The sequence below is a fragment of the Sceloporus occidentalis genome, unplaced genomic scaffold, assembly GCF_023333645.1.
Source record: "Sceloporus occidentalis isolate IW3139 unplaced genomic scaffold, rSceOcc1.0.p SCAF_29, whole genome shotgun sequence".
In the NCBI taxonomy this organism is placed as follows: domain Eukaryota; kingdom Metazoa; phylum Chordata; class Lepidosauria; order Squamata; family Phrynosomatidae; genus Sceloporus; species Sceloporus occidentalis.
Window position 1 is genome coordinate 1,031,153 of NW_028317009.1, and position 26,035 is coordinate 1,057,187.

At 38.9% G+C, this 26,035-nt stretch overlaps 1 protein-coding gene across 1 annotated transcript in view; it reads right to left on the minus strand.

Annotated features, from left to right (window-relative positions):
• The window catches only part of LOC149299095 (C-Maf-inducing protein), a 66,742-nt gene that overhangs the window by 30,172 nt on the left and 10,535 nt on the right, over positions 1-26,035 (minus strand). The window contains exons 2-3 of the mRNA XM_089486460.1: positions 6,427-6,552; positions 1,485-1,535 (exon numbers count right to left, since the gene is read on the minus strand). Of these exons, the coding sequence (XP_089342586.1) occupies positions 1,485-1,535; positions 6,427-6,552 (177 nt within the window). The remainder of the gene's footprint in view (positions 1-1,484; positions 1,536-6,426; positions 6,553-26,035) is intronic.

The following is a 26,035-nucleotide window of genomic DNA, read 5'->3' on the forward strand; positions in this document are numbered from 1 at the left end:
TGAGTTAAAAGGAATTCCTTCCTATACACAGAGAAGGGAAAGTCTTGTAATTCTCACATTAAAACAAGTGCACAGGAAACCATGTCTGCCTCTTTTCATCTCTCCTCCTCCTCCGAAAACCAGATCTGGCCCCGGATAATAAAAGCTACGTGACTCGCTGTACACTTCGACGAGTACAAGGCAGCTGAGAGAATGTTAGGGACACAATTCCCTAAAGATGATTAACAGAGGATAAAAGATGATTGTGGCTTTTTTCTTTTAATTGGCTGGTGATAATACATCACTTGTGAGGACACCAATTAGTTTTCAGAGGTTTCCCACCCAAAAACTCTCCCTTTTCATAAAGAGGAAGCCATACCTAGAGGGGACAGGTGAGTACCAGGAAGACCGGGTCACTTTAATAGACTGGGCAGAACTGGCTGGGAGTTGTAAATCCAGAAGCCACTCCAACTCTCATAACCCGGGAGATTAAAAAGAATGCGATTGGGCACTCTTCACAGTACAGAAATAACTGCTCAGGTATAAAGAAGTACAAGCAAATATGGAACAAAAAAACCATATTAAAAGCTGAACGGTTAAAAATAAAGTTAATATAGCGTATAGATATATTTTGTAATCGCCTTGTTCAACTTAATGTTGGTTGTAGATGTTTTAGCTGGTGGGACACCGTTCCTCCAAGAGTGAATGCAGGATTTGTGAATGTTATGGTAAGCTTTCTCCAGGGTGCTTTTAAGTTTAAAGTGTTTGAAGTATGGCCACGTGATGCGAATTCACTAGTTGTTTCATAAGTCTATAAAAAGGACTGACTGTTCCTTCGATACATATAATTTAAGGCTAGGCGATACACCCTTTTAATGACCCACTGCTTTCATCCTATTTCACTTCTTAGTTCTTTTTTTGGGGGGGGGTTAAACATTGATCCCTATAGTAATCTTTTTAACAGTGATGCGTTTCTTTGTAGTGGAACACATAGCTTCAGAAACTGCATTCAATATAAGCTAAAGCCATAAAAGGTCAAGGACAACATTAACTTCCTGTTAAGAAGAGCAAACAGGAAGTGACTTAATGCTTCCTTAATAGAATAATATACTAGGATTAGTGCTGCCTTCAGTACAAACTTCCAGATAACTTGCCTTCAACTGGAGGAGCCTTTAATTAATCAATATGGAGATTCAGCCTATGGCTACATAACCCTTCCCAACAGCTGTACATCCACCTATGGGTTGCCCCTGGACCACTGGCATGTAATGCCTTTCAATGACAAGAAATCCCCACTAACCTATGGTGTTTTTTCTGCGTTCGGGGGTTCTTAGTGCGTTGAGTGTAAAGACGTTCAAGTAACTGAACTTATGTACGGCTTATGTAGGTCGCTTATGCAAGATTCTGTCAAAGTGGAGGTAGAGTGAGTTCCTTAACACCATTCTGGAACCCCGCGAGCTTAAAGCTGTAAGCTTCATATAGCGAACAAGTGTTTGCTTACTTACCTTCCACTGCAAAGAATGAAACCACTGGTCTCTCAAGTAGCTGTTCGCTGCCTGCAAAGATGCACAAGAGGAACTTATTAGACATCGGTAGTTTCCCATTCATAGCAACAACGCGGTCAAGGACGCAAGATTTAAAGGAATCGAAAACAAACATACGTTTCACAGATTTTCTGTTGCAAAAAAAGTAGTAATTATGACAATATGCACCATATTTACCCAAACATTTTTTGTCATAATAAGAAAAGTGTCAGTTTTTACAAAGTCCTCCACTTTTTGGTGTCTATCTAATCATAGATCCATCGGTCCCCATTTATCCTTTTAGAACATAGAGTTTAAGAAGGAAGCGTGACGGGAAACATATCTTTTGGGGTATGCCTTACGGGGGGCTTAATAAACCCCTATTTCATTCTACAATTACAATCAAACTCTTTTCCAGACCATATAGCACTAAGATAAGCATTAAGAATTGAATGTAATAAAGAATATGCAGAAATAAATACCCAAATCCCATCAAAATTACCAATACTCTTTTTCACGGAATATGCATTTATTAGCAGTTTATTAAAACAAGTCTTTACATTTTATTAGACAATATGGGTTAATTAGAAGACAATGCTGGCGTTTTTCTTTAACGTTAGTGCAGTCTGCTATGAGTTCATCTAAAACCCGAAGAAAGAAAACAGGAGAGGAGTTTTAAGAGGGAGTCGACGTTCGATCTATGATCTGAACTTTATTAAACTTTTGGTGAAATTAAGCGGCGAAAAAACTTTACAAGAGTTACGTAAATGGCAAAAGTAAACCCCAACGTGGCGTAACAGTCTCGCACAGAGAAAGCTACATTGCAGTTAGTTTGGACTTTGTGTATCAGAGATTGCGTGGTGAGCTTTGGGTTTCTGTAAAGGTTACTTAATATCATATAAAAGTATTTCAAAACTATTCTGGCAGGAATCCCGATTAGTCCCTAAACCAAAAAAAAAAAAGAAAAACCTTTTTGGGATAATATTTTTTTTTTTTTTTTACTGTAAATTATACGTTAGATTTCAATACGGAATAACCCAGAAACATATCGTTTCCCACCAAGCTCTTGCACGTGATGAGTCACCTCTAGCAACCCACGGGTTTCTTGAACGAGTTTCTAGAGGAAGCCATAAGCCAAATCATTCAGAAACTATCTAGCATAAACTGCCCCTTTAACACAGGGAACCAGATCTCTGAACACCCCTGCTTGAGCACAGCCAGTTAATCGCTGCTGGCCATTGTGGTCTACGTGTTCAAGCAGGGATAATAGCTATTTGGTCTGTGGCTACAGGGAGATGGAGACCAACTCCTCCGCACCAAAAGGAGGTACGCAGTTGGGTTGGTTAACCCTTCTATGATATGGCACATACATGAAAATGGTTATGGGGCTAGCATCACCACCTTTGTACTATATTTGCACGTTATGTATTAATAACTGATCAATTAAACGAACCGGATAAATATCTTCCTTACAGCACAGGTGGAGACCGGCTATCTCTAAACTCACACACCCTCTCTGGCTTTATCCAAGTCAACATTGGCCATTTTTATAATCTTGATCAATTCGTCTGAATTTCCTGGAATCTTCCCAGTGGTAAATATCATATCTGCCTGTTCTGGACACATTAGTGGCCTCCAGGCAGGGTTACTTTGGTGTACAAATAACAATGATCCTTCAGTATCTGCTTCCTGCAGTGTATGTAAATATTTGCTCCGCACTGGGTACACATTTAATCAGGGCAGCAAAGTCTGTTATTGAACATGAACAATGCAACCTTTTTTATCCTGCAAGAACAATAGACGAGGAGAACAGCATCTCCAAGCCACAGGTTCATATAATAAGCCGAGAACGAGATATGAAAGGGACCAGATGATAAACGACTGGGTGCATTTGCCAGCCGTGACTCTGAGCGGCCCCTTTCGGATCTCCCGGACTCGTTCATAATTAAAGCGGTTCAGATCATAAACGTACAGTCTATCCATTCACTTTAATGCATACGAAGCTCAGAGGTCCCTTCTTTTGAACTTCATTCGTTGTTCTTGGGGGTCCCTGGTTCGATCCGTAATAGGGTCATTTTTCCAGTAGAGTCAGCCAGCATCCAACATTTCAGGGGCCACTTTTATTATTTTAAGTCACTCACTCACTATTGTAACATAATTCGCTTCATATCCATTGTCCAGCGGCGTGGAATACAGTGGCGCTATATCAATCACTACATATAATCAGTTCATGCATGTAGATGTTGGAAGCACTTGCTCTCTTAAGGCAGTGACAAGTGTAAACAAGTACCGCTGATAACGCTGTCTGTACAGAGGGAGATCCATCATTGCCATTAGAGCATTGTGATAAGTTCATTGGGTGGCAATTGTGCTGAATGAAGCAAAATTGACGTTTCCAAAGAGCGATGCTCTGATTTGAACTTAAAAAAATGTTTTACTGTGGCTCCCAGTGACACAAAATCCACGGAAGAATCCCATAAACGCTTTCAGTTCCCAAGTGCATGAAAGAAGGAGGTAATATTTCTTTTATTAAAGCTATTCTAACGTTTCCAGTCTTTACCAGGGGACTGCATATGGAAAAATAAATATTATTTTTGGATTCTGAAGCTGCAGCAAAGGGCAGCTAAGGGATCTTCTGTGTTGCCGTGAGGTCAAAAGTATGCATGACATCATCGGCGTGGGGGGGATACGGATACATGGGCACGGAGGAGGCAGGACGATGAGAGTGGTTCAGTGGAAAGGATTCTGATCTGTCTGCACTGGAATATTTGTTATCTATAATAAGGACAAAAGCAGAAAATGTTTGTTTTGAAGATGAAGAAAAAAAGGCAGGAGCAAGCCACTTTATGAAAATGTATATATTTACCTTTTATTTAATGTAGTTTTAAAAAAAGCATTAACCCTTAAGGGGGACACTCCTGTTTGCCTGGAAGCCCCCTGAGTGCATAGACAAAGTACTTTGTAAGAACTTATGCATTACTTTAACCTACAAAATTAGAAAGAAGGGAGAAGGTGCAGCGGCAGAGCTCCGTGCATCTGACGTTTCATGGCACCGATGGGCTGCTTGATACCAATGTTACGAAACCAGCGACAGACAGAGGCCAAACTGTGTATTTCCTTGGTGTCTGAGATTATCAGGAGTTGGAGTCCAGAAACAACTCAGTGACCCAGCAGCAGTGAGTGGAAGGTAGTGAAACGGAATAACGACTCATTAGGTAGAACGGCCTGGCCGCCCAAAGCGCACACACACGCCATTTACTTTACAGAAGATAGTGGAGCCAAAGTGCTGGCCGAGCTTACTGTATCCTCATTGTGTTTAACAAGGGTTTCTCCTGTTTGTTTTTCCATCCGGTTACCTTCTGATTATTAAAGAACAGGGCACCACGTGCATGTACAAAACATTTACACAAGGAAAATGAGCACATCAATAATAAGGCTCGGTCTGAAGGCTTCAGTAAACATTTGTAGCCAGTGGTACCCATTTCGGTTCTTCTGTTTCCTGCACCATAGAGAACTGGAGCTCTTACTTTACTGTTTGTCACAGAAAAAATAAACACATAGGAACCATAGAGATGAATTCTCAGCCTACATCAGTGGGGCCGGATTGAGCGTTAAAACTGGCCCTTGCGGGTAATAACATGACATACATGTTCTGCCTGCTGGATACACGCAGCCACGCGCTAATCATTGACACTTTGGTACCTCGTGGCCACATCTATAACACCGCCAGCTACACGCTAAAGGATGCAATCTGCCACACATTATGGTACATGGGAGGCGTTGTTGGGCACTGGCCCACCAGGCGTTTGCCAAGTGGTCAGTCTGGGCCCGCTTGGCATAGAGATCCCTCTCTATGGTTTTTTTAAGGAGGTTGCTATGAAGGAATTAAAAGCACCAAAAAGGATTTATCATCTAACCTAAAGCAGCAGGACACATCAAGGCAAATGCATATAAAATAACACTGACGTGTTTTACATGTCAACGAATATCTTCATTATGTAGATGTGCATAGCTGACATTTAGGGTGGATGATATCGGTAGCTGCACGACTCACACTTAGGATGTGAAATCTGGTTCCCTTTCTCACCATCGTTTAGTTTCAACGAGTATATTTATCAAGACATAATTATATGTCCTTCATCTATAATTAAAGTTTACACAATGATGATGGCACCTCTGATTACCAAGTCCTTCGCATCACTGCTTTTAATATTTCTTATTATTCTTAATATTTAATGGCACTGGACTCTTGGAAGGAGCCATGCTTTCACTCAAGGATAATAAAAAAAAAAAAGTCATAGTGATACAGACGGGCCAGGGGCCCTTTAACAGCTGCACCACCTGTACTTCCAGTTGTTACGACACTAAAAATCTCATAAAAAGCTCAATAAATGATTAATGGTAGAAAACATACTTATTGCGGAACGAAGGAAAAGGAAGAACCTGTTTTTTTTTTTTTTTATGAGGCTGCTCATCCAAAGAACAATACAGAGACATTTTGTATCTACTGGAACATGCAGGTTGCAAGAGAATTTTTTAATTGTGTTACTCAAGTTACAAAACATAGTTAACATTGAGTGAAAAGTAACAACAAACTTTGGCAATAAGAAAGCATAAAGTAGCAAAGTATCGAGTTTCCAAAGCAAAATGCTACTTAAACCGCAATGATACGCCAGAAAAAGAATATCATCTTTGGGTTTCCTACCATGAATTACATTTGTCTGATTTTTTATTTTTTTTTAATAAATAAAAATGTAAAAAAAAAATATTAAATACATTAAAAAAATTAAATAAAATAAAATTGATTAGGAGACATTGATTTGCAATGGCTATTACATGTAAATAAATATATATATATATACATACAAACTGCTGCAGACGTTCAAAACACGCACTGCAAGGGAATGTTAAATGTTTACTGTACCTGAAGCAAGACAGTACCCCCGGGAATAGTTAGCTGTAAACAATATTTTGGGGCATTTTCCCAGGAGAGAAGCTGCACGTCCTCAATGGCGCTGTATGAAATGCTATTTTCCATGTACCCTGTAGGCTGGTGAAAAACAAGAAACAATTATATTATTTGGATCTGGAGCATGAGTCATGGGTTAGTGCAATCATAACATTTTCTAAGTTTAGGTTTTGCAGAAACATTTTAGATGTTCCAAGCAGATATTTACCTACAAGTCCCTCGAAACACTTTTAGAGCCCCCTTTCTCTATTAGAGGGAAGTAGGAGTTGTACTCACTTTCACCTATTACCGGAGACTGCGTATCTACCAAATTAGCCAAAGTGTACCCGTAAAATCTTGCCACGTTCATTGCAAAACACGATATGACCCAACTCAACGCAAAGCCATTTGTTTCAATAGGGTTCATGACATTAAATCTTCTTTGAAGAGCAACAGCAAATTCAAAAGAACAAAGAACCCAACCTAAGTCAGTTATGAGCTATGAACAGATCGGCGTGCTTTTTCTAAAGAGGAGCAAAAATTTCAGTGGGAAGACCCCTTTGCATTCCACCCATTTCCAGCTGTAGTAAGAGCAAGTAATAATCCTATACCACATTATTTAATACAGCCAGTCTATTATTTTATAGTGACTATACAGCACTACAGAATATGATGGTGCTATATAAATCAATACCTAATAATAACGCCCTGTGTAGGTTCTAGGCTTACGGCTTCACTGATCTAAGTTGACTTCTTAACGGAATCGATGGTTCTATTTAGAATACCAACTTGGTGGCTCTTGGCATTTTATTCATGCAGAACTTGTAATATTAGAAGAGGACAATGGACAATTATTGAGGAATTATTGAGGAATGGTATACAACAAGGAAACCGATGTTGGCAATACTTATGTAGGGTTAAAGACCCACCGTCATTCTGCCATTATGCAAACTAAATCCAGAGGAAACATCTCGAGACCTCTGTGATGCTACGCAGCGGAGGAAAACCGAGTGAGAACATCTGGCAGGGGTGCGCGTGAATGGTGACCAGTCATAGCTGCAGGTATTGGTTCGTAAAACCAGTTTTCGGTTCGTCTGAAAACCACTCCAGACATGCTGGTCACCATGGTGAATACACTCGGCAATGTGACTCACTGAGTGGCTTCCCTTCAAGCTTGTGTACACTTGAGCTATGTATGAGTCTTCACAAGCAGCTGTGCCATGCAGACCAGCAGTATTACAGTTCAGCGCGGCTAAACGGAGACCGCTGTGCTCTCAGGTTACCAGATCTGTAACTGAATATCTACTTACGCACAGGCCGCTGTCCATGATAATGCACGGCCTGGCGATACATGCGGGCTTTGGAACTCACAGTCAAAGAAGAGGACGCAACCGTGTCTACATTTACACCACAGATGGTTCCCTGAATTACACGTGTCATGCCGCTAACGCTCTGATAAAATATTATTCTGCCCCAGAATATTAACACAAATTATAATAATTACATTTGGTTATCATGAGTATATGGTGCCATCAATCATTATATATATATATATATATATATATATACACACAGATACAAAAAATATTTTAAAATATAAAATACATTATAATTACTCATCAGGAAAAATTCTTTACATTTATTAAATACATATTTTGTGCTAAAATACAAGGAAACACACATTATATATATATATATATATATATATATATATAGAATTATTTAGAAGAGATTGGTATTTATCCCAAAACATTTCGCCAATACATGTCAAGTCTGTATTCTCTGTTCACATACATGCAAACCTTTCAATTGTTGACACTATTTCTATTTCAAATTTGTAAAATCCTATACCAGAAACCCGAAAGATAGACTACTCAGCGGCCAATGGTTGAAGAGCAGGGTGGAAATGTCATTTAAGATGAGACCGTGGACTGATTAAGGTCTGATTCTCTACTGGCAGACTGGATGGGCCGGAAGGTTTTTAATCTGCCGTTGTGTTTTCTATGATTTCCAGTTGGCTGATGTTTCTCTGAGTCTACCTAACATACCTCTCGTAGAAACCATGAGCACAGGTGAACCCGCTCTATTACCTGTACGCGCCAGTTACAGGTCGGTTACCTTACATTAGCCCCACGCCAAGAATAGAAGCCTAAAATAGTGCAAAGTGTTGAAACTTGGGGAGATAAAGATGTTGTATATATATATATATATATATATATGTATGTAGGTACGTGTATATATATCGCTAATGAGCCAAGCTTAACAAACACCTTTTACATAGATTGTTCCTTGGGTTATAATTTGTTTGTGTAACTTGCAGATAAACAAGTTTGCATCATCATGTTATCTGTTTGACGTACATGCAAAAGTTTGAGTTGCAGCTGCTTCCAAACTAACTTTATAATCATTGGAGAATATGCTTTGAAACGAGCCTAAAAAATCATTCCTACAGTCAACAATATCTGTAGGTTTGTGTGCAAAGGGACAGCTTATTATTTTTGTATTCTCCTTCCAATTCCAGCTTATCTGTAATGAGCGCGTAAGACAGTAATGTGACTTGCGTATGAGGTTTACGGCTCGCTCTTTGTCCCTTTTAAAGTGCTGTTGCCAAAATCCAGCAAACCTTTCCACGGTTATGCGCAATACGTCTCTTACCTGAGGCTTGGTACTCTGACCTCAGAACTCTACAACGCTCCTTGTGAATGTAGGCAAGCGGTTGTCACGTTACGCATGGGGGTATTACAATAGTACTAGGTTCTGATGGCTCTAAATATTATCAGCCCTTAATATCTATGTCGAAATTTCAGGGTCAAAAGACTTCACAATCTGTTCCGTGTGGTTTCAAATCTTGCAAGAGATAAAATATTTGTATCATAATTTGGGCGAGCGCCAGCGTTACTCTGTGGATACGTACACTCTAATGTTTACACAGCAGCTTGTAATGTATGGCTGGAGAACATGCATCCACTCACTCGTTTTGTTTTGGGTGGCTGCGTTCTCCAAAACGTGGTCCTCTAAGTATTTCCATAACTATTAATGGGGTCTATTCACCAAAGAGAGAGTCATCAGGAGAGCTTGAGCTCACTGCCCTCACTATCCATCATGAAGGACCAACCCCTAGTGAGCTTCTGCTCCAGGAAGAGTGTGGCAGGACCTGGATAATGTATTGTGAGATGTCTTCAAAGTCTCCTCACCCACTCAGTTATACATTATACATGGCCAGCTCAGCCCTTCTCGCTGGAGAAAGCAGACAGTGTTGGCCTGTCCTTATGAACAGTGAAGTCAAGGAGTTCCAACTACAACTCTCCTGCCCTTAGCGAATAGACCCCAAAAGTGTGAGATGTTTTTGTGTTCCTATGAAGATCAGAGCCACCTAAAAGAGCAGTCATGCCATTAAGTATCAAGTATGACCATGCCTTTACAATCTCATACAAAACAATATAAAAAAATACCTATTTCGCCAAACTTCACTTGTGAAGAGTTAAAAGAAACCCGTCACCAATTATCTTGACACGCCGAAAGTAAATTAGATGACGGCGAATCATCATCGCCGATTGCATGGGGCTAGAAAGTCCGATCCTTTATGACATTGTATCCTGCTATGGAGGAGGGCGCCCACATGAAATAATGGGATTGTGCGCATCATTCACCGCATCATCATCATCCGGTAGGAATGTCCGGATTGTACAGAAGACACACAGGAAATTTAAACTGACGGGGCTAGAACAACAAAGATGTGCAACGCATCAAAATATATTCTAGAGTCGGCACAATTTAAGTGGAATTAGCCAAAAAAGACATATTCACGTAAATCGTGCACTCACACTTTTAACCCTTTCAATCAGAAAAAGTTCAGAAACAGAATACAAAGAGATTGGAAACAGATCTTCGTCAATTACGGTCTGTTCAACGTGGCTTCGGAGGCCAAGCTGACTTTATTGGGTTTATGCATATGTGAGTATCGTTTCAACAAGTCATACTTGCCCAAGGGCGGTTATAAGGTGCGGCTTGTCTCTGTAACAAAAATATAATTAATTAAAAAAAAATATTCTTCCTTTTACCTCTGATCTCAGACTTACAAGGTTTCAGATCTTATGTTCCATGCTTTTGATCGGTTTATTCCCCTTTTTTGGAAGAAAAGCTACCAAAGGGTGGAAATACTATGACCATGGTGGTGAGATACTGTTGGCTTTGTAATTACGCAATGGTGATTGTTCAAACTCAGTCACCTTTATATGAAATCATTTCGTATCGATGTATCATAACCTATGCACACAGCCGCACTTCCTATATGGCAGACTCACCTCCATAACCACGATCATCTACAGTATATGGTTGTCTTCGGTGACATGGTAGTATGGCATCATGATACCTACACCCTCTCCTGACCCTACCTCTATTTGTCCATATTAACCTTATTTTTAAAAAAAAAGCTTTGTCCAGTCTCTGCTTTTATTGAAATTATATATATATTTATTTATTATTATTATTATTTTTCCCAGTTAGTCTTATTATGGTCCTACAATGATCCAAATGGCATCTCGTTATTGGAAGACACTTCTGCTACCTATCCAGAAACAGCCGTAGAAGAAGATGAGAGAGATGGAAAGCACGTCGTGTTTTCTTCTATAGATTTAGCAGCGAATCAGTGAGAAACACTGTTACAAGAACACAAATTGCATCGCTAGGCATGAATGATGTCATACAAGGCCATTTCATTGGTTGCACCCAGATCTCCCGGTTCCCACGTGCAATCTAACAAACATTGGGACATGATTGATGTGACCTTACTTTACTGGAGTAGAACCTGAGGATATGAGACATTAACCCAAAGAGTACACCGTGCCCTAGTACAGTCTGTGAATAATATTCTGGACACTAACAGAGAAATGCCAAAGTGGTAAATGTGTAAGATGAATAATATGAATAGTATCCTTGTGCGTGCCGATTGCTAAATATTTATTTATTATTTATTCTAATGCTAATATTTAGCTTTTTTTGTCATTCTTCCTTCAGGAAATAGATTTTTTTTCTCATTCTACACCAACCGCGTTCGATATAAAGACTCATACATTGTTTTCTATGCCTTTTGGTTTAGATGTATCCGTTAACAGTACAGCATCCATATATTATAGAAAGTTATCTACACACGCAAAGAACCTCACCTGCTGCAGAACTTCTTCCTAGGACCCAGAACAGACTGCTTTGCTACTTATGCGTGATGGGATTTTATTTATTTATTTATTTTTTTTCTACTAAAATCTCTCCCCTTTGAAAACAAACTGGTGAACATTATTGTTAACGTGTTCGTCGGGGGGTCCGGCGTTGGTACCGAGTACAGAGATGAAAACGTAATGTTTGTTTTGTTTTTTTACCTCCGTTTAATCTCCTTCTCCGGAGTCATCTTGTCCTCATTAGCGAGACTTATCATCACGGCAACGCAAAAGGCATCCCGATACGCTCATAGCCATAACAGCTTGGGATAATCTCAGCACTATCAGCTTTTCAACAAAGCGCAGAGATCCGCGGCGAAAGCCATCCTAAATAACGGGCATGCGCCTCTCGGCAAGAAATGACTACTTTGCCGCTTACGTGCCCTTAAATTTAAATGATTCATAACAAATCCAACTTATTTTATAAACATCTGGGGTTGTTTTCTAAAATATTTTTTTTTTAATACGTTGCCAACCATGACAAAGGAGAGCGACACTAAGGGGCCTGTGGATATGCAGTACTTCTGGTCCCAAGTTGGAAAAGAGGTGCAGTCGCCATAGCAACCAATGGAATATCCCAAAGATGGCAACAGCCGGAATCTTACTCACGCTCGCTCCAGTTCACTGTAATGGAACTGGGAATGGACAATGGTTTTGACACTCAGTACGCATTCTTCATTAGCAAGGACATCAGACTGTCCCTGTAATAATACTACAGCCATTTCTGACCATGCTTCTCCCTATATTTATTTATATATATAAATAATTTTATTATTATTATTATTTATTTCTGCCCTCCCATAAATTATTTCAATTAATATTGCATATAGAGTATCGGGACCGGGGGCACCCCGGTAAATAAATCCATGCCTGTTTAGTTAGCAGTAGATCACTACGCCATACAGAGGATAAAAACAAGCCAGTTAAAAGATAAGAACGCTGCTAACCTACTGCAATCAGTAGTCGCAATAAAGCTTTTATAGCCGACAGTCCAGTGCGAAACGGAGAGCCATGTTCTGGTAAATTTCCATGAATCTATATCTGTAACATACGTGAACTCGCAGCTCCTGACGCCTGATTCGCCTTCCCTGAATTGCGAAATACCGTCATATGCATACGCATGCACCATTACATACGTACGCGGCGTAGAGTTATGTTTTTTTTATGGGAGATAATTTAGAAACTGACTTCCTTTGTGTCAAACGGAATCAACAAAAGGTTAAAAAGAACGGCAGACTTCAACATACCACTTCCTTAATTCTGCATCTTCTTCTTCGTCTCCGTTTAAAGACTACAGATAAAACAAGCCCAGGGAACAGGATGAAGAGAGACTGCCCGGCGACCCCTTCGCAGCACCGTGTAAGAGTATATGGGGGTCATCACCGGTCAAGTCTCCAGCTTCTCTGAACCACACCACCCATAATGCTCTATTTGCAAAACTTTGACCTGGCATTGCTAACATGCCATAGCAGCTCCCAAGTGTCTCTCTTCTAGAGGAAAAGTCCCTCTTTAATACCATAATCCTGCTGCCTGCTCTTCTAGGAGCTCATAATGTAAATGCATAAGCAGCCGTTCAGTGGCAATAAAGTACTCTCATTGAAACCAATGGAAAGACTTTAAACATGCGCACTGGGGTCTAAACAGAGCCCTGTATGCAGCGTTCAGCAGCTGGATATGACTGGAGGTGAGTACGTCACATGCAGGGAGACGCATTCGCCCGAATGCATCTTATGTCGGGCATTTAGCAGGGTGGCGAAAGAGGCCAATTCATTTGGTAGCATTCTGCAGAATCCCTCCATGCATTTGTAAAATGGACCACAAGGAAATATAAAGGCGCAGCACACCTATCATATACATGAAAGTGCATACGATGGCTAGAGGGTGTCTTTAAGGATAATACAGAGACAGGCACGTTGCTGCGTATATCAACCCTTTTAAATTTCTAAATGTTTCTTGAAAGACTTATATAGAGGTAGCCATACCATATGATTTTAAACAAGCTTCCGCTTTCTGTAACTACAGAAATATGGGCAATAATGCGTTGTATTAAGTTGATAAGCATTTTTTAAAGATTATTAAATATCATTTTTTAAATGATATTACATATTTACATATTTTTGGATAATTATTACTGACACCAACAGAGGGCCCGAGAATGGACTTCTGTTTTTTGATATCTCATAATAAAAGAATATTTTTGAATGAGGTAACTGAAATCTTACTGTGGCCCCATGCAATAAATTTTGATTTGCACCCATCTAATCCACGGGCAGAACGCACAGATGATAATCCAGAACCATGCATACTTTTCATGTTGGGGAGCTGGCATGCAACACTGTTACAGCCTTGACGAACTCTTACGACAAGAGAATGGATGAATATGAACTCAATATGAACTCAGTTTGGTTAGTTCAGTCTACCCAGACTCCATTTCTTTTAACATCAAACAATGCAAAATGACGGTTTTAGAAAGAAAGCATTTTACCCAGATAAGACCCATGCGGCACGTCTAGTCTGCCCGTTCATCCCGCTGTAAAGACTCAGATATTTCTGGGTCTTGTCTTAGGTTTAGGAGCCATGTACTCAAATCCCCTCACCGTATAAGCCTCTACCACGACCGCAAGGAGGCTGTTCCACTTATCTATTAGCGGAGTACCCACATCAAACAGAGAACAGAAATCTCATCAAAACATCTTACTTTGAATTTGTACAATTAGGAAACTGGTGGACATACATTTATTCAGATCATTCCTGATTATAGCTCCTGCCAAAAGAAACCCTTTAAATACACTATAAGTATTCCTTATAATGCTTTAATTGAGAGAACTTGAATTCCCCCTCAGCCTTTCCACCACGTTTGGTTACGGTCACACGAGCCAGGTTTTGGAAGGAAAAGTCAGCCAGAGTAAGGTTTCTCTGGAAGGAGATCCTCCTTAATTGCTTGGGCAGAAACCTCTGCTTCGCGTGGAAATCCTATTCTCTTGAAAGCCAATTACCTCTGCGTAATGTTTACAGTTCTGGGAAAGTCCTTTAGAACCTGAGACTCTATAAACCTGTTAAAACTATAACATGTGGTTTGCAATCCCATGGCCATGTAGAAGTGCTTTCTTGGCCCACCAGGTCTCCTACTTTTTCCGACTGGCAGTAAAACACCAGACATGTTTAAGACATGTTTAAAACATCTGATATGATCCTTAGCTGCTTGTTATATTCTGGGAGCGCATACGCATGTTTCTTGGGACAATACAAGGTCCAGAAACAACACGCTGTAGGTCTCAAGAAAGCAGACCGACAATAGCATGACAACTAGGACAGTGGAACTTGCTTAATTCAACAAATGTCTTTTGAGCTTAATGGTCTAAGATGCAAAGCCGCTCTTAGATGTGGAATTCCATAAAACAAACATCCCTAATGCGTCGTTTCGTCTTAGGCTGTCTAGTTCTGTCATACCTTACGAATGTATATATTGTAAGAAGCGCTGCGCACATTGTTGGTGCTATATAAATAAAAAATTATAATTAATTATTACAATATAAAAAAGCATTACCGTATATTCCGGCTTTTTAACCCGAGAAAATCTTCTCAAAATCACCGGTAAGGAACATCGCTTGTCGTGATTGGCTGGTTGTTGTATACTGGGTAGAGGGGTAGTCTTATACGGCGAGTATAGCCCAAACTCAAAATTTTCACTGGAAAAGTTGGGGGTCATCTTATACGCCCAGTCGTCTTATACGCTGGAATATACGGTAATTTTGTTCTTCGTAAACTCATACCAAAGAGTCGATGTCTCTGGATTATCAGGGCAAGGAGGAAAGAAAATGTATTGAAGATCTCCCAACAAGGGGCCACAATTAATTTTTTCTTATTGTAGCCTTTTTTTTAGTAAATTATAAAGAGAAAAGGTATATTAGAAAAATACATAGAGGGATAGAAATTGTGGAACTTTAGAAATTTTTAGAATTTTGGTCCTGAAGAGGTTAAGCACAGGAAAGGCCACCCTCGTTCCACGCATGGCAAATGTCCTGTAGCAGCTGACGGCGGCAGCTAACGGCTTGTGCCGATATTGTTTGGTGCAGGAAGAGAAAGCTTGCAGTCAGTTACTCCCCCTCAGCAATTACGATCAAGAAAACATCTCTAGAAAAATATATCTCTCTTTCAACTTTGTATTTTCCATCTGTTTTAATGAAGCATCGCAACAAAAAGTTCTGTTGCTCGGAAATTTGCCACTAAACTTAATTCCTCCAGGAATATCCTTGGGACCCCCCCATGAGGCCTGAAGCTACTTCAAGATGTTTTGGGGTTTTTTAATACATCTTATAATAGTTGGCGCTCTGGCATGCTATTGAGTGAGCTTCTCTGTTTTGGATTTTCTTTCCATTGAATGCTTCAGCTACTCTTTCCGTTTTTAAACATAATGACCCAAAGCATGGAGGCCATACATTTTGCTTTTTCCCTTTGGACCAAGGCAAGAGAAGATGACTTTGAAACTTTGCAGCTAGATCTATGTTTGTGTAGATAATTCAAGACAGTTTTACTTACTTACAGGTTGATGTTGTGCTCCACAAACCCAATATTTCTTCCATTAGAATGGAAAACCCAGTATTGATACAATTGCTCCACATAGAGCTATTGAGGGCCGCCTAGATTCTGCATTCAGAATGACTCAACTTACTGATTCTGATAATAAAAATCTCTTTATCCCATTATCTTGTTGGATGTATTTTTTCTCATCTGGGCTGCTCATTTAGGAAAATGTTGTATCCGACTGTCACCATGTAGAATTAAATAATAATAGAGCCACATTTTAATTTCCGACAAGTGACACAGTGTTCTAAGAATGGAGGGCTGGCGGGACCAGCTGCTGAGAGACATCGGAATCATTCACAAACACTGTTCTTCTACAGAACCTCAAAGTCCACGTCTATGTTTGCTCAGCTTTTTTTATCTATGTTTGACATGCTGTTTGTTCCGTTTTTTTTAGACATATATATTTTTAACCATTCTGCAGCTGGGCAAGATTAAAGAACATGACTGTATCCAAAATAACCCAACATACACCAAATACACCAAATACAAACATTTGGTATGTCATCTTAAAGGAAGCGGTGTCCTATGACCCAGGTTTTGGCCAATCAGTTAATATTCTAAGTATTGTAAAAAAATGTACCATATCTGAACATTATTACCTTGAGTTTCAGAAAGATTAGCCACCAGAGCATGTGGACTAATGACCATGATGGCTGATCTAACTTGATGTAACTGTTCCAAAACATTTGTTACCTTGGGTTCTAGAAGGATTAACCACCAAATGATGACGATTGATGGTCAAAGTGGCTAATCTTAGTTAATCTAACTGTCCCCAAATATTGTTACCTTGGGTTTTAGAAGGATTAATCATCAGAGAATCTAGACTGATGGCCCAAGGTTTGGAGATCTGGTTGAGAACCCAAACTGGAAACTGAAATAGATGAGTTTACAAAGCCTGCTAACCTCACTACATTGTTAATTGGACTTGTATGGTATATCAAAGGTGACTAATTAGGGACATCATGTGACAATTAAAAAAATATGGATCTACTGACTACCTTTCTCTACACCAATTGATGTTGCACTATAAAGTCATCCCGGTGAAGTAATAAAGAAGACCAACATATGCTACAATTGAACATTTTGAAAGTGTAACCCAACGCTCTGCACTTTTTCCAAAATCCCCCCCATGATAGCTTTACGTTTCAGAGCTGACCAGAGAATTCTGGTGGCTACATGCAAGGGGGCAGCGTAGCTTTGGACTGGCTCAGGTGATGAGTTTGATATTACTCTTTCAAGATATATCCCTTAGTTAGTCCACGCAGATTTTCCAGGCGCTGCTGACAACTCCAACATCCACTCTCTACTAAACACAGCTGCTTAAAAGTACAGCGAGCTCGAAAGCCTGGCAAGACGCCTTCCTTACTACTTAAAAAATACAGCCAAGGTTGAGATCATAGCCTACGTATTCAGACCTATCCTGGAGAGACCTGTGCCCTGTGTATACCGCAGCACATCATTCATCAATAAGCAGGTACACAAATGCAAGCAGAACTCAGGGCTTGATGAAAAGGGGTGAAAACTACCCATTAAATACCCTGTTAACTTTATTTTATGCAACTGGTGCTTCTAGGTAAAGGAACACAACCATACATTTAAGGTTGTGTTGATACCTGATTTTTTCGATACAGCACAAGCAGTTGCAAATTTGTATAAAAAAAAACATGATTTCCCAATATTTCAATATTCACAGTGGCACCAATGATACCCCTTTTGGCAAACTGTAATTAGAAGCCTGATAGAGGATATTCCTGCTCACTTTCTTTGTTATATAAAATCTGTACCCTCCGCTTCCAAAGGTTCTACTGTAGGCTATTGCACGGTTATCTACAATCAAACGGGTTAAACATTTTCTTATGTTATTTGTTTCCATGCAACCAGAATGAGAGTTGATGGATTTCCAGCAGAGAGTCCTTGGCAAAAATAAAGAAGAAGGGAGAACAAAAAAAAAGGCTCTCTGAGGTTTTTTTATCTCTCTACTGATAACCAAAAGGAGATTCATTTTCAGAAGTACACAAGCAAAGCAACTCGTAAATAAGGGGAAATAAGCAGAATCAACGGATTGAATTTCTTGCTTAGAAGGGTGGAAAACCATAATCAGACAAGGGCATGTTGGGATGGAAAGTGTGACTTCACATGTTAATACCAAAAGAGTAACTGGTCCTGCTTTAAAAGAGGTTACAAGGTAGAGGCTTTGATTGGGCAATGAAGGTATAATCTTGGATGATGGACCAGAGCGTAACTTTCGAACTAAAGTAGATATGGACCGCCATTTTGGCTTCCTACACTTGATAGTTCCATGTACAGAACTAGCAGACCCATATGTGATCAGGACCAACATACGAGCTAAAGCAGATGTCTTAAGAGACTCATCAAGTCTGTACTGAGGCTGTAATGGGGCCACAGCACTTACCATACCAAGTGCAAGAATACTGTATGTCAAATACAAAAACCTTTGAGGTTTTAACTTGATTTAGCAGAATAAGCAAACATAAAACCAATGCAGGTCTCAGAGCCCCAACTACAGTGAGATTTCTCATATACTTCATTAGAATTAACACTAAATCCTGTGATCACGTATTAACATGTACTAAATGAGGTCACCTAACATCAACAAAGGCATTCAAGTACAAGATATAAAAGGGTTGTTTTACAGAGGGCTGAGGCTTGAGAGTTAAAATAGTATCTCTCTAGCACATGACTCCTGCTGAGAAGTCACAAAATGAAAAACAGGAACTTCACTTTATATACATATATAGATAGATCTATATATATATATATATATATGTGTATGATGCTAGCCTTGATACATCCCTCACACTGTATCTCAGAAAGAATAGGGTCAACGAGTGCACTGATCTAGGACTATGCCAATAGACTTAACTGGCATCAAAGTACAACATGACAACTTCCGTTTATTTCATAACGAGATCTGTTAAAAGAATATTAACAAATCAAATTTATTACATCCCGAGAGAACAAGATAAAGTCAAATGAATATGAGGACATGACGAGGCGCGCATGATCTTTAAAAACGTCCAAAAGAATCGCAACAAACCTATTCCAGACTGATATCATTATTACTAGATTTATTTAAAAAAAAAGCCAACGCATTCTGTACCGCAGGTGATCGTCCACATAAAATACCTTTAAGGCAGAACGTTGGGAAGTGATGTGATATCCCCGTGCTCAGCTTCACTGCACCCCAATAAAGTAATAAGGAAGCTGTGATTGAAGTGTGTGCTGGAAAACATAGATCTCAATTTTACAGCCTGGTGAGGCCTTCTGATCTCCCCAACTAGTTCATGATCCCCCTGCCCGGAAAGGTGGGGAAATTGGGCAACTCTGAGGTGCTCGGAAATCAGAAATGTCCCTCGGAGAACAGAATGGTTGGGAGGTTCAATTCTGCAGGCTCTGAGAAAAAGCAGTCAACAACTTTGCTTCACTGCTCCACTGGAGAAAGAACCGGGCGCAACATGATGGACTGGGATGGCGGGGAGAGCAGTTTCAATTAATTAAGAAATACAGAAAAAAAAAAGAGAAAAAACAAGACATGTCTGTTCATTGTCTGTTCAGCCTCACCCCAGCAATAAAAACTCTGTACTTTCGTGTGTGTTTAAAAAAAGATCCTCAGGCTGACCTTTGTTACTTAGTGGTTAACACATCAAAAAAAAAGTTGTGTGGTTTTTTTTCTCATGGACACTAGGCTACAAAGAGCCAAAAAGCTTAACCCCTTTGTACTGTAACCAACCTGTTTAGAAATATTGTATCTTTTGTGACGGTGTTTGTGTTTAAATCTCTTCTCTCTCATTTACTGTACCCACACAAATTATACTTTGGGGGTTTTTTTTTTAGGACAAGAAGGTCAGGTTGATTCTAATATTTGCCCTGGGTTTAGAAATACCCTTAGTTTAATAATACTGTTTATTATTTTTAAATTATATATATATATATACACATTTATTTTATTTACTTATTATTACTTTAAATTATACTGATCACAGAATGATCAGTAAGCAGGGCTCCATTGCCCTACATTGCTGATTGCAGTACCTGTGATTGGCCCGAGTCCCTTTTTATTGCGGCTGAAAGGCGTTGCGCCAGTTAAGTTCTATAACTTAAAATACCTTTCACGTCTCTTTGCTTACGGGGTCTACAAGATTTCCAGGAACACACAATCATAAGCGATCTTAATAAAGGACATTAGGGAAATAAATTAAGAAACGTAACAGTTAAGATTGCGTATTTTTAGCTAGTTTGGATAGGTTTTTTGTAATTATTTTACGGTTGTAAGGCATTGGGCCGAAATAGAAAAGGTTTCAGATAAAGTTTTATAAGCTTTTGGGTGCTCAAGGGCCTTAATCTGAAGAAGAACCAGTCAAACTGGGCCAAATGCAATATCTTTTAATCCAGTAAGGCCCAATGGTTAATGACAGCTACGAAGCTTCATCAGAAAGAGTAAACCCCATGAAACATAACGTCACTTATTTGACAGACGGGAAGAACGAATATTAGTTTTTAATAAATAGCGTATGTCTATGATCCAGAGGAGAAAAATGTTCCATAAATCTAAAATAAAAGACACTGCGAAATAACACCGGACGATAAAATAGAATAGTTTGAAATTCTGAATCACAATGGCCGCCATATGTTTGCTAATATTGCGTGGAATTTGCTAGCTTTGTGTTGCTTTCGGGTAATTTTTTGAAAGTGAATTACACCAAGGGAAAAAAATGTGTAGAGAATGGAGAGATTTTTATTGTTTCATAGCCATTTAATATTTTTTTTTTTTTTGGTCATACAATAGAAGGGAAACCGTGTACTGGAGGAAAGAGCTGATCTGATTAGGTAAACTGACCTTCATTATTAACAGATATCAGGCCTGGGAAATAAACAACAAGATAAGGAAGCTGAAGAGGAAAGCCAAAAAAATTCAGAAATTCTAGAGGTCTGCGATTTTTTATTTTTTTAGCATACATTGTGATTTCAATTAATAAACTCTTCCAGTGCCAGCGGAGTTTGCAAAACAGCAGAAACAGAATATAAAGTAAACAAAATGCTTGCTCTGTTTCAATAGCTAAAAAAACATAAAATACATTTTTTTTTTTTTTTTTTAAATTATCAAACGTATTGGAGAAAAGCAACTTAATGTGAGGAGCAAAATCTGAAAAGAACTTTTAACCTTCTTATATAATTGGGTGTTGAACACACAAATAGAGCACAAAAAAAGCTGCAAATTTCATAAGGGACACAAAAATAACGTAAATTATGAAAAATGTACATCATGTTAAAAAATATGTAATAAACAAGGGGTGTAAAAGATTCAGTACAGCACACAAAACAAAATTTATAGACTACTGGTACAAAGAACTATCAGACATTCACACCGATGCCTCCATGTCGGCGCGCATGCCGCAGGTCTACAGATTGCAAATGCAAAGGAAGAACACGATCATGTATTCCAGCATCCTATCGGTGCAATCTGTTTCCATAGAAACTACATCCTACATAGTAACCATGGAAACAAAGTCGTACAGCTCATCCCATTTTCTAGTAGTGATCTAAAAGGATAGACGACCCAGGCAAATTTTTAGGCCAAAAAAAAATGTTTTTTCATCTGTATAGCGTTCATTGGCAATCATTGTTTTCTAGGGCGGTAGAAATACCCTCTAGAGCTTCGGTAGAGAGCCTGTCACTAGGGCAGAACCGGAGGGAGGGGGTCATTTAATTATTCCCCATTAATTTCTAATATATGTGGTTTCAAGACAGAGCCATTGATTATCCAAGTAAATAAACATGGGCACACAGCGATAGATTGCAAGCTCTGCAAACTAGAATACTGCTCCTAAAGGGTTAAGGAAACATCCGTTCACTGTGTTAGAATGTGCATACTTGTGTCAGATGTTTCAGATTATGTTGGGATTTCCATTTTATTTATAAATATCTTTTAATGTATATATATATATATATATATATATATATATATATATATATATATATATATATACAGGCTGGATATTATTAGTAATCAAAATGTGAAGTGTGGGTGTCAAAGATTACTTAGAAGATCTCAAGTAAGAGCAGCTTATCGATCAGAGATATGCCACCTTCTTCAAGAAGAACATCATTTCCAAATGAAGAATAAAAATACTTTCAATGTCGATTTATTTTCCATTTATTTACCACCATATAAGTAAAGTAAAACTTCTTTACATTACATCTAAGTCTCTGGCCATTTAGTTTTAGAGTATGACCTTTTGTTCTAACGTTTCTCCTCCTTTGAAATAAACGTCCCTCCTGTACTTAAGTATTTAAATGTTTCTATAACACATATGTTATGGTGATGGACCAACTGGAATTGATACCCATGATGGAACGAATTTACTGTGTCACTACATTGTTCAAAAAATAATGAATCGATGAATTAATGGAGTGTAAGGACATAGAACGGAGGAGATTATGAAAAGAGGACGGGAAAGGAAGATTCTAAAATGACAAAGAAAAGACTTTTAAAAAAGGTAGTCATAGAAAGATGAAACTGTGAGCAAGCCTGGAAAACCAGGACCACAGGATCCATAAAACTATGGGCTCTTTTTACAGAATCCTCCTAAAGTTAATTCTATCCTTCAACTAATTTAATCCCGTGGACTACTGGCGACCGTTGGACCATCGCCCACCCGTTCCACCCGTCGTCTTCTGCGTGGCATTCATTTTAAGCACTTATATTCAGCTGGGGTTATCAGTTCAACTCCCAGCATTTGAGTTTGAAATAAACTTAAACCTGTATTTAAAGCTATTGTTATCTCATGTTATATAGATGGCATTGAGCGCGATTAATGAGCAATCATGAGCCTGCGGAGCCTTATTTACATTTCCACATTTTTTTGGGGCCATTGTAAACAGAAACTTTTGTTTTGGATATAAATGAATGAGTAGTTTAAGCTCACACCCTCTCTCCACAATAACTGTGAAAATAAGTAGGTGTCTACACCTGTACAACACACCTTTATCAGTCACGCTTCGACTGCCAACAGGGGTATTTGCTAAATAATTTGCATATGAAGCAGGAACAAGTAACAAAATACATTCTGTTATATAGCATACTTATGATCATGCTGTACGGCGCTACGAAGTATGATGGAACTACATATAATACATATAATATATATAATACATATATCTGTATTTCTACCAAAAGCTTGTTGCGTTGGGTTTGTTTTAGATGTGAGTTTTAGACAGACATTACAATCTAACTACCCAAGTGGGAAACATAATATGTAAGGGCTTTGTAGGTGAGGTTGTTGAAGACGTTTTGAGAGGTTCTATCCCTGTAGTTCTATAGAGGCCTTGGAAGGCAAAGAGGACAATGATTTAATTAATGATGGTGGGAGATAATGGAATCCATGAAGCTGCGAGGTCATCCTAAAGGAGGAAAGGTGGTCAAACCTATACAGATATACATTTATATCGTTCATTGACCTTTTAACCAAAGGTAGTTGCGGATTGAGTGATATTTAGGTCTAAAGTGGGAAACATAAAGGTTAGTTAAACTATAATTGGAGGTTTGAGGATGAAAATGGTCTACATCAAACATACCATGAATAGTTAGAGCTTCAGCTTGGACTGTTGTAAGGGTAAGAGTATTGAGATGAGTGAAGCCCACAGAGGAGCAAATATGTTGTAGACTTATACGTGAGGCGCCAAGGTTTCAGCAGGAACAGGCATGTGAACATGAAAACGTGATGTAGGAGCAGTCCTGATTAATAGGTTGCCATAGACATGATGGGAGCGAATAAGGCCATGGATTTCACCTTATCAGAGGAACATATTTTAATATGTTTTCAATTGTAATGGTCTTTTTATAGGAGGAAATGTCTGTAAAATGCATTTATAATTTTCGTTGCCAGATAAGTATCATCTTGGCACTGTTAACCAAGAATAAGATAAGCAAAACGAGCAAATAAAAGGGAATGTGTCATACATAAAGAAAAATATAAAAAATATTAACATATTTTAGGAACATATCTGAATAGTATTTTTATCTACTCAAGAGAGGGTCCTACAACATGACTCAAGAACAGACAGGATATTTATACAAGGGGTTTTGGAGAAAGAAATTGGCCAATGCTACTTGTTTATGTATTTTATATTTTTTTTTTTATAAATTCTTTAGCAAGAACACCCTGTCCAGAATGTAAAATTAAAATTTAATAAATGTGTGAATAAGCAGAGAAATGTGCTTTCTCAAGTTGAGTTTCAATTTAATAAAACGCAGAACAGATGACCTATAGGATCCCAGCTTCATCCCAAAATGTTCCTGTAGGCAAGAGTCCGTCTTAGCTTCATGTGAGTAGTATTCCACGGCAGATCGAGTCTTGAACCACGCTCGGTGTGATAGGGTAACGATATGAAAAAAAAGTGCTTGCATAGTCTTGAGGTCATCACTTAAGTTTTATTTGGGTTTGGATTAGTATGAGATGTCCAAGATCAACTCAAAAAGACTTACTTTATTTCTAGACTTGGCACACGTACTTCAGCTCAAAACTAAACATCTTGTGGCGAGAATATTTTGAAGTAGCGCCAGAGATGAAGGACATCTGGTATGCGTTAGGCAGGCAGAGTCATAAAGATAGCTCTGGCCTTTGCTTTTTTTCATGTTAACAGACCCCAAAGTTTAAGATCTGCTTGATAACAGTGGAGAATCATGATTTCTAACAGACTGATTCATACTAAGAGAAATACTAATTATAGTTAGCGGCATAAACCGCCTTTTCAGCTATATATATATATATATATATGAAAGATCTAAAGCAGGGACGTCAAGCTTCAGACCTCGAGGGCCAAAAGACCCAGTCTCACGGTCTGTTAGTGGCCTTCAACCCAGCGCCAATGGTTATCACTCAGGATCTGTGCATATATCTCAACTTCTGGAGAGACAGATCACCGAAGGATAGCACTGAAATGCTATGCCAAGAAATGGCTCAAAGGTTCCAATGGCTTACAGTCAATCTGACCTAAGATATCACAGCCTTCTTCTTCACATTGGGCAAGATGGCTTTCCCAAACCATCACAAGTAGCGACCCGCATGGTTGAAATGGTAGGAATGTAACACATGCATTATTTTCTTAATGTCACATTCAAAGGCAAGCAGACGCTTTCATTCTTAGACACAACGCAGCACCAAGCAGGATGAGGAGATACTCAATACCATTTGGACAGAAGAAGAACATGTCTTCAGGATGCAGCTGTTACATGAAGTTCTTTAAGTTGGAAACCTCAAACCACAGCGATTGCACTATATAAAAACACTGCGTGTCGGAAGTAAGAGATACATAATTTCTCGGTATGGTGTTAAATCCTACTGGAAGGCTGGGAGGTAATTCAACAGAGCCACATGGATTGTGAAGGACCACCATGATAGAAACTGTTATTCAACTAACCTCAAAATGTGTCATTTGGCCATATGGATCATTTGTTTAGACAAAAGGCATAAAGAGACATTCCACTTACCACAGGCAATTTAACGGAAACTGGAACAAAGTTACTTTGTCCTGCTGGCGGTAAACATTTGCATACATGAGGCAGGAGCAATGTAAAAATATAATACCACTTTCCTCAATGCAAAAGAAACTCAGCAGCCAAACCAAACAGATATAGGTCATCAATGCATGTATTACTATTAAGAAAGGCAGACAATATTATCATCGGTTGTGATAGATCTATTACTTTTTACCATTTATATCAATATATTCCAACAATTTAAGATTGATGTGTTGGCTAAGCC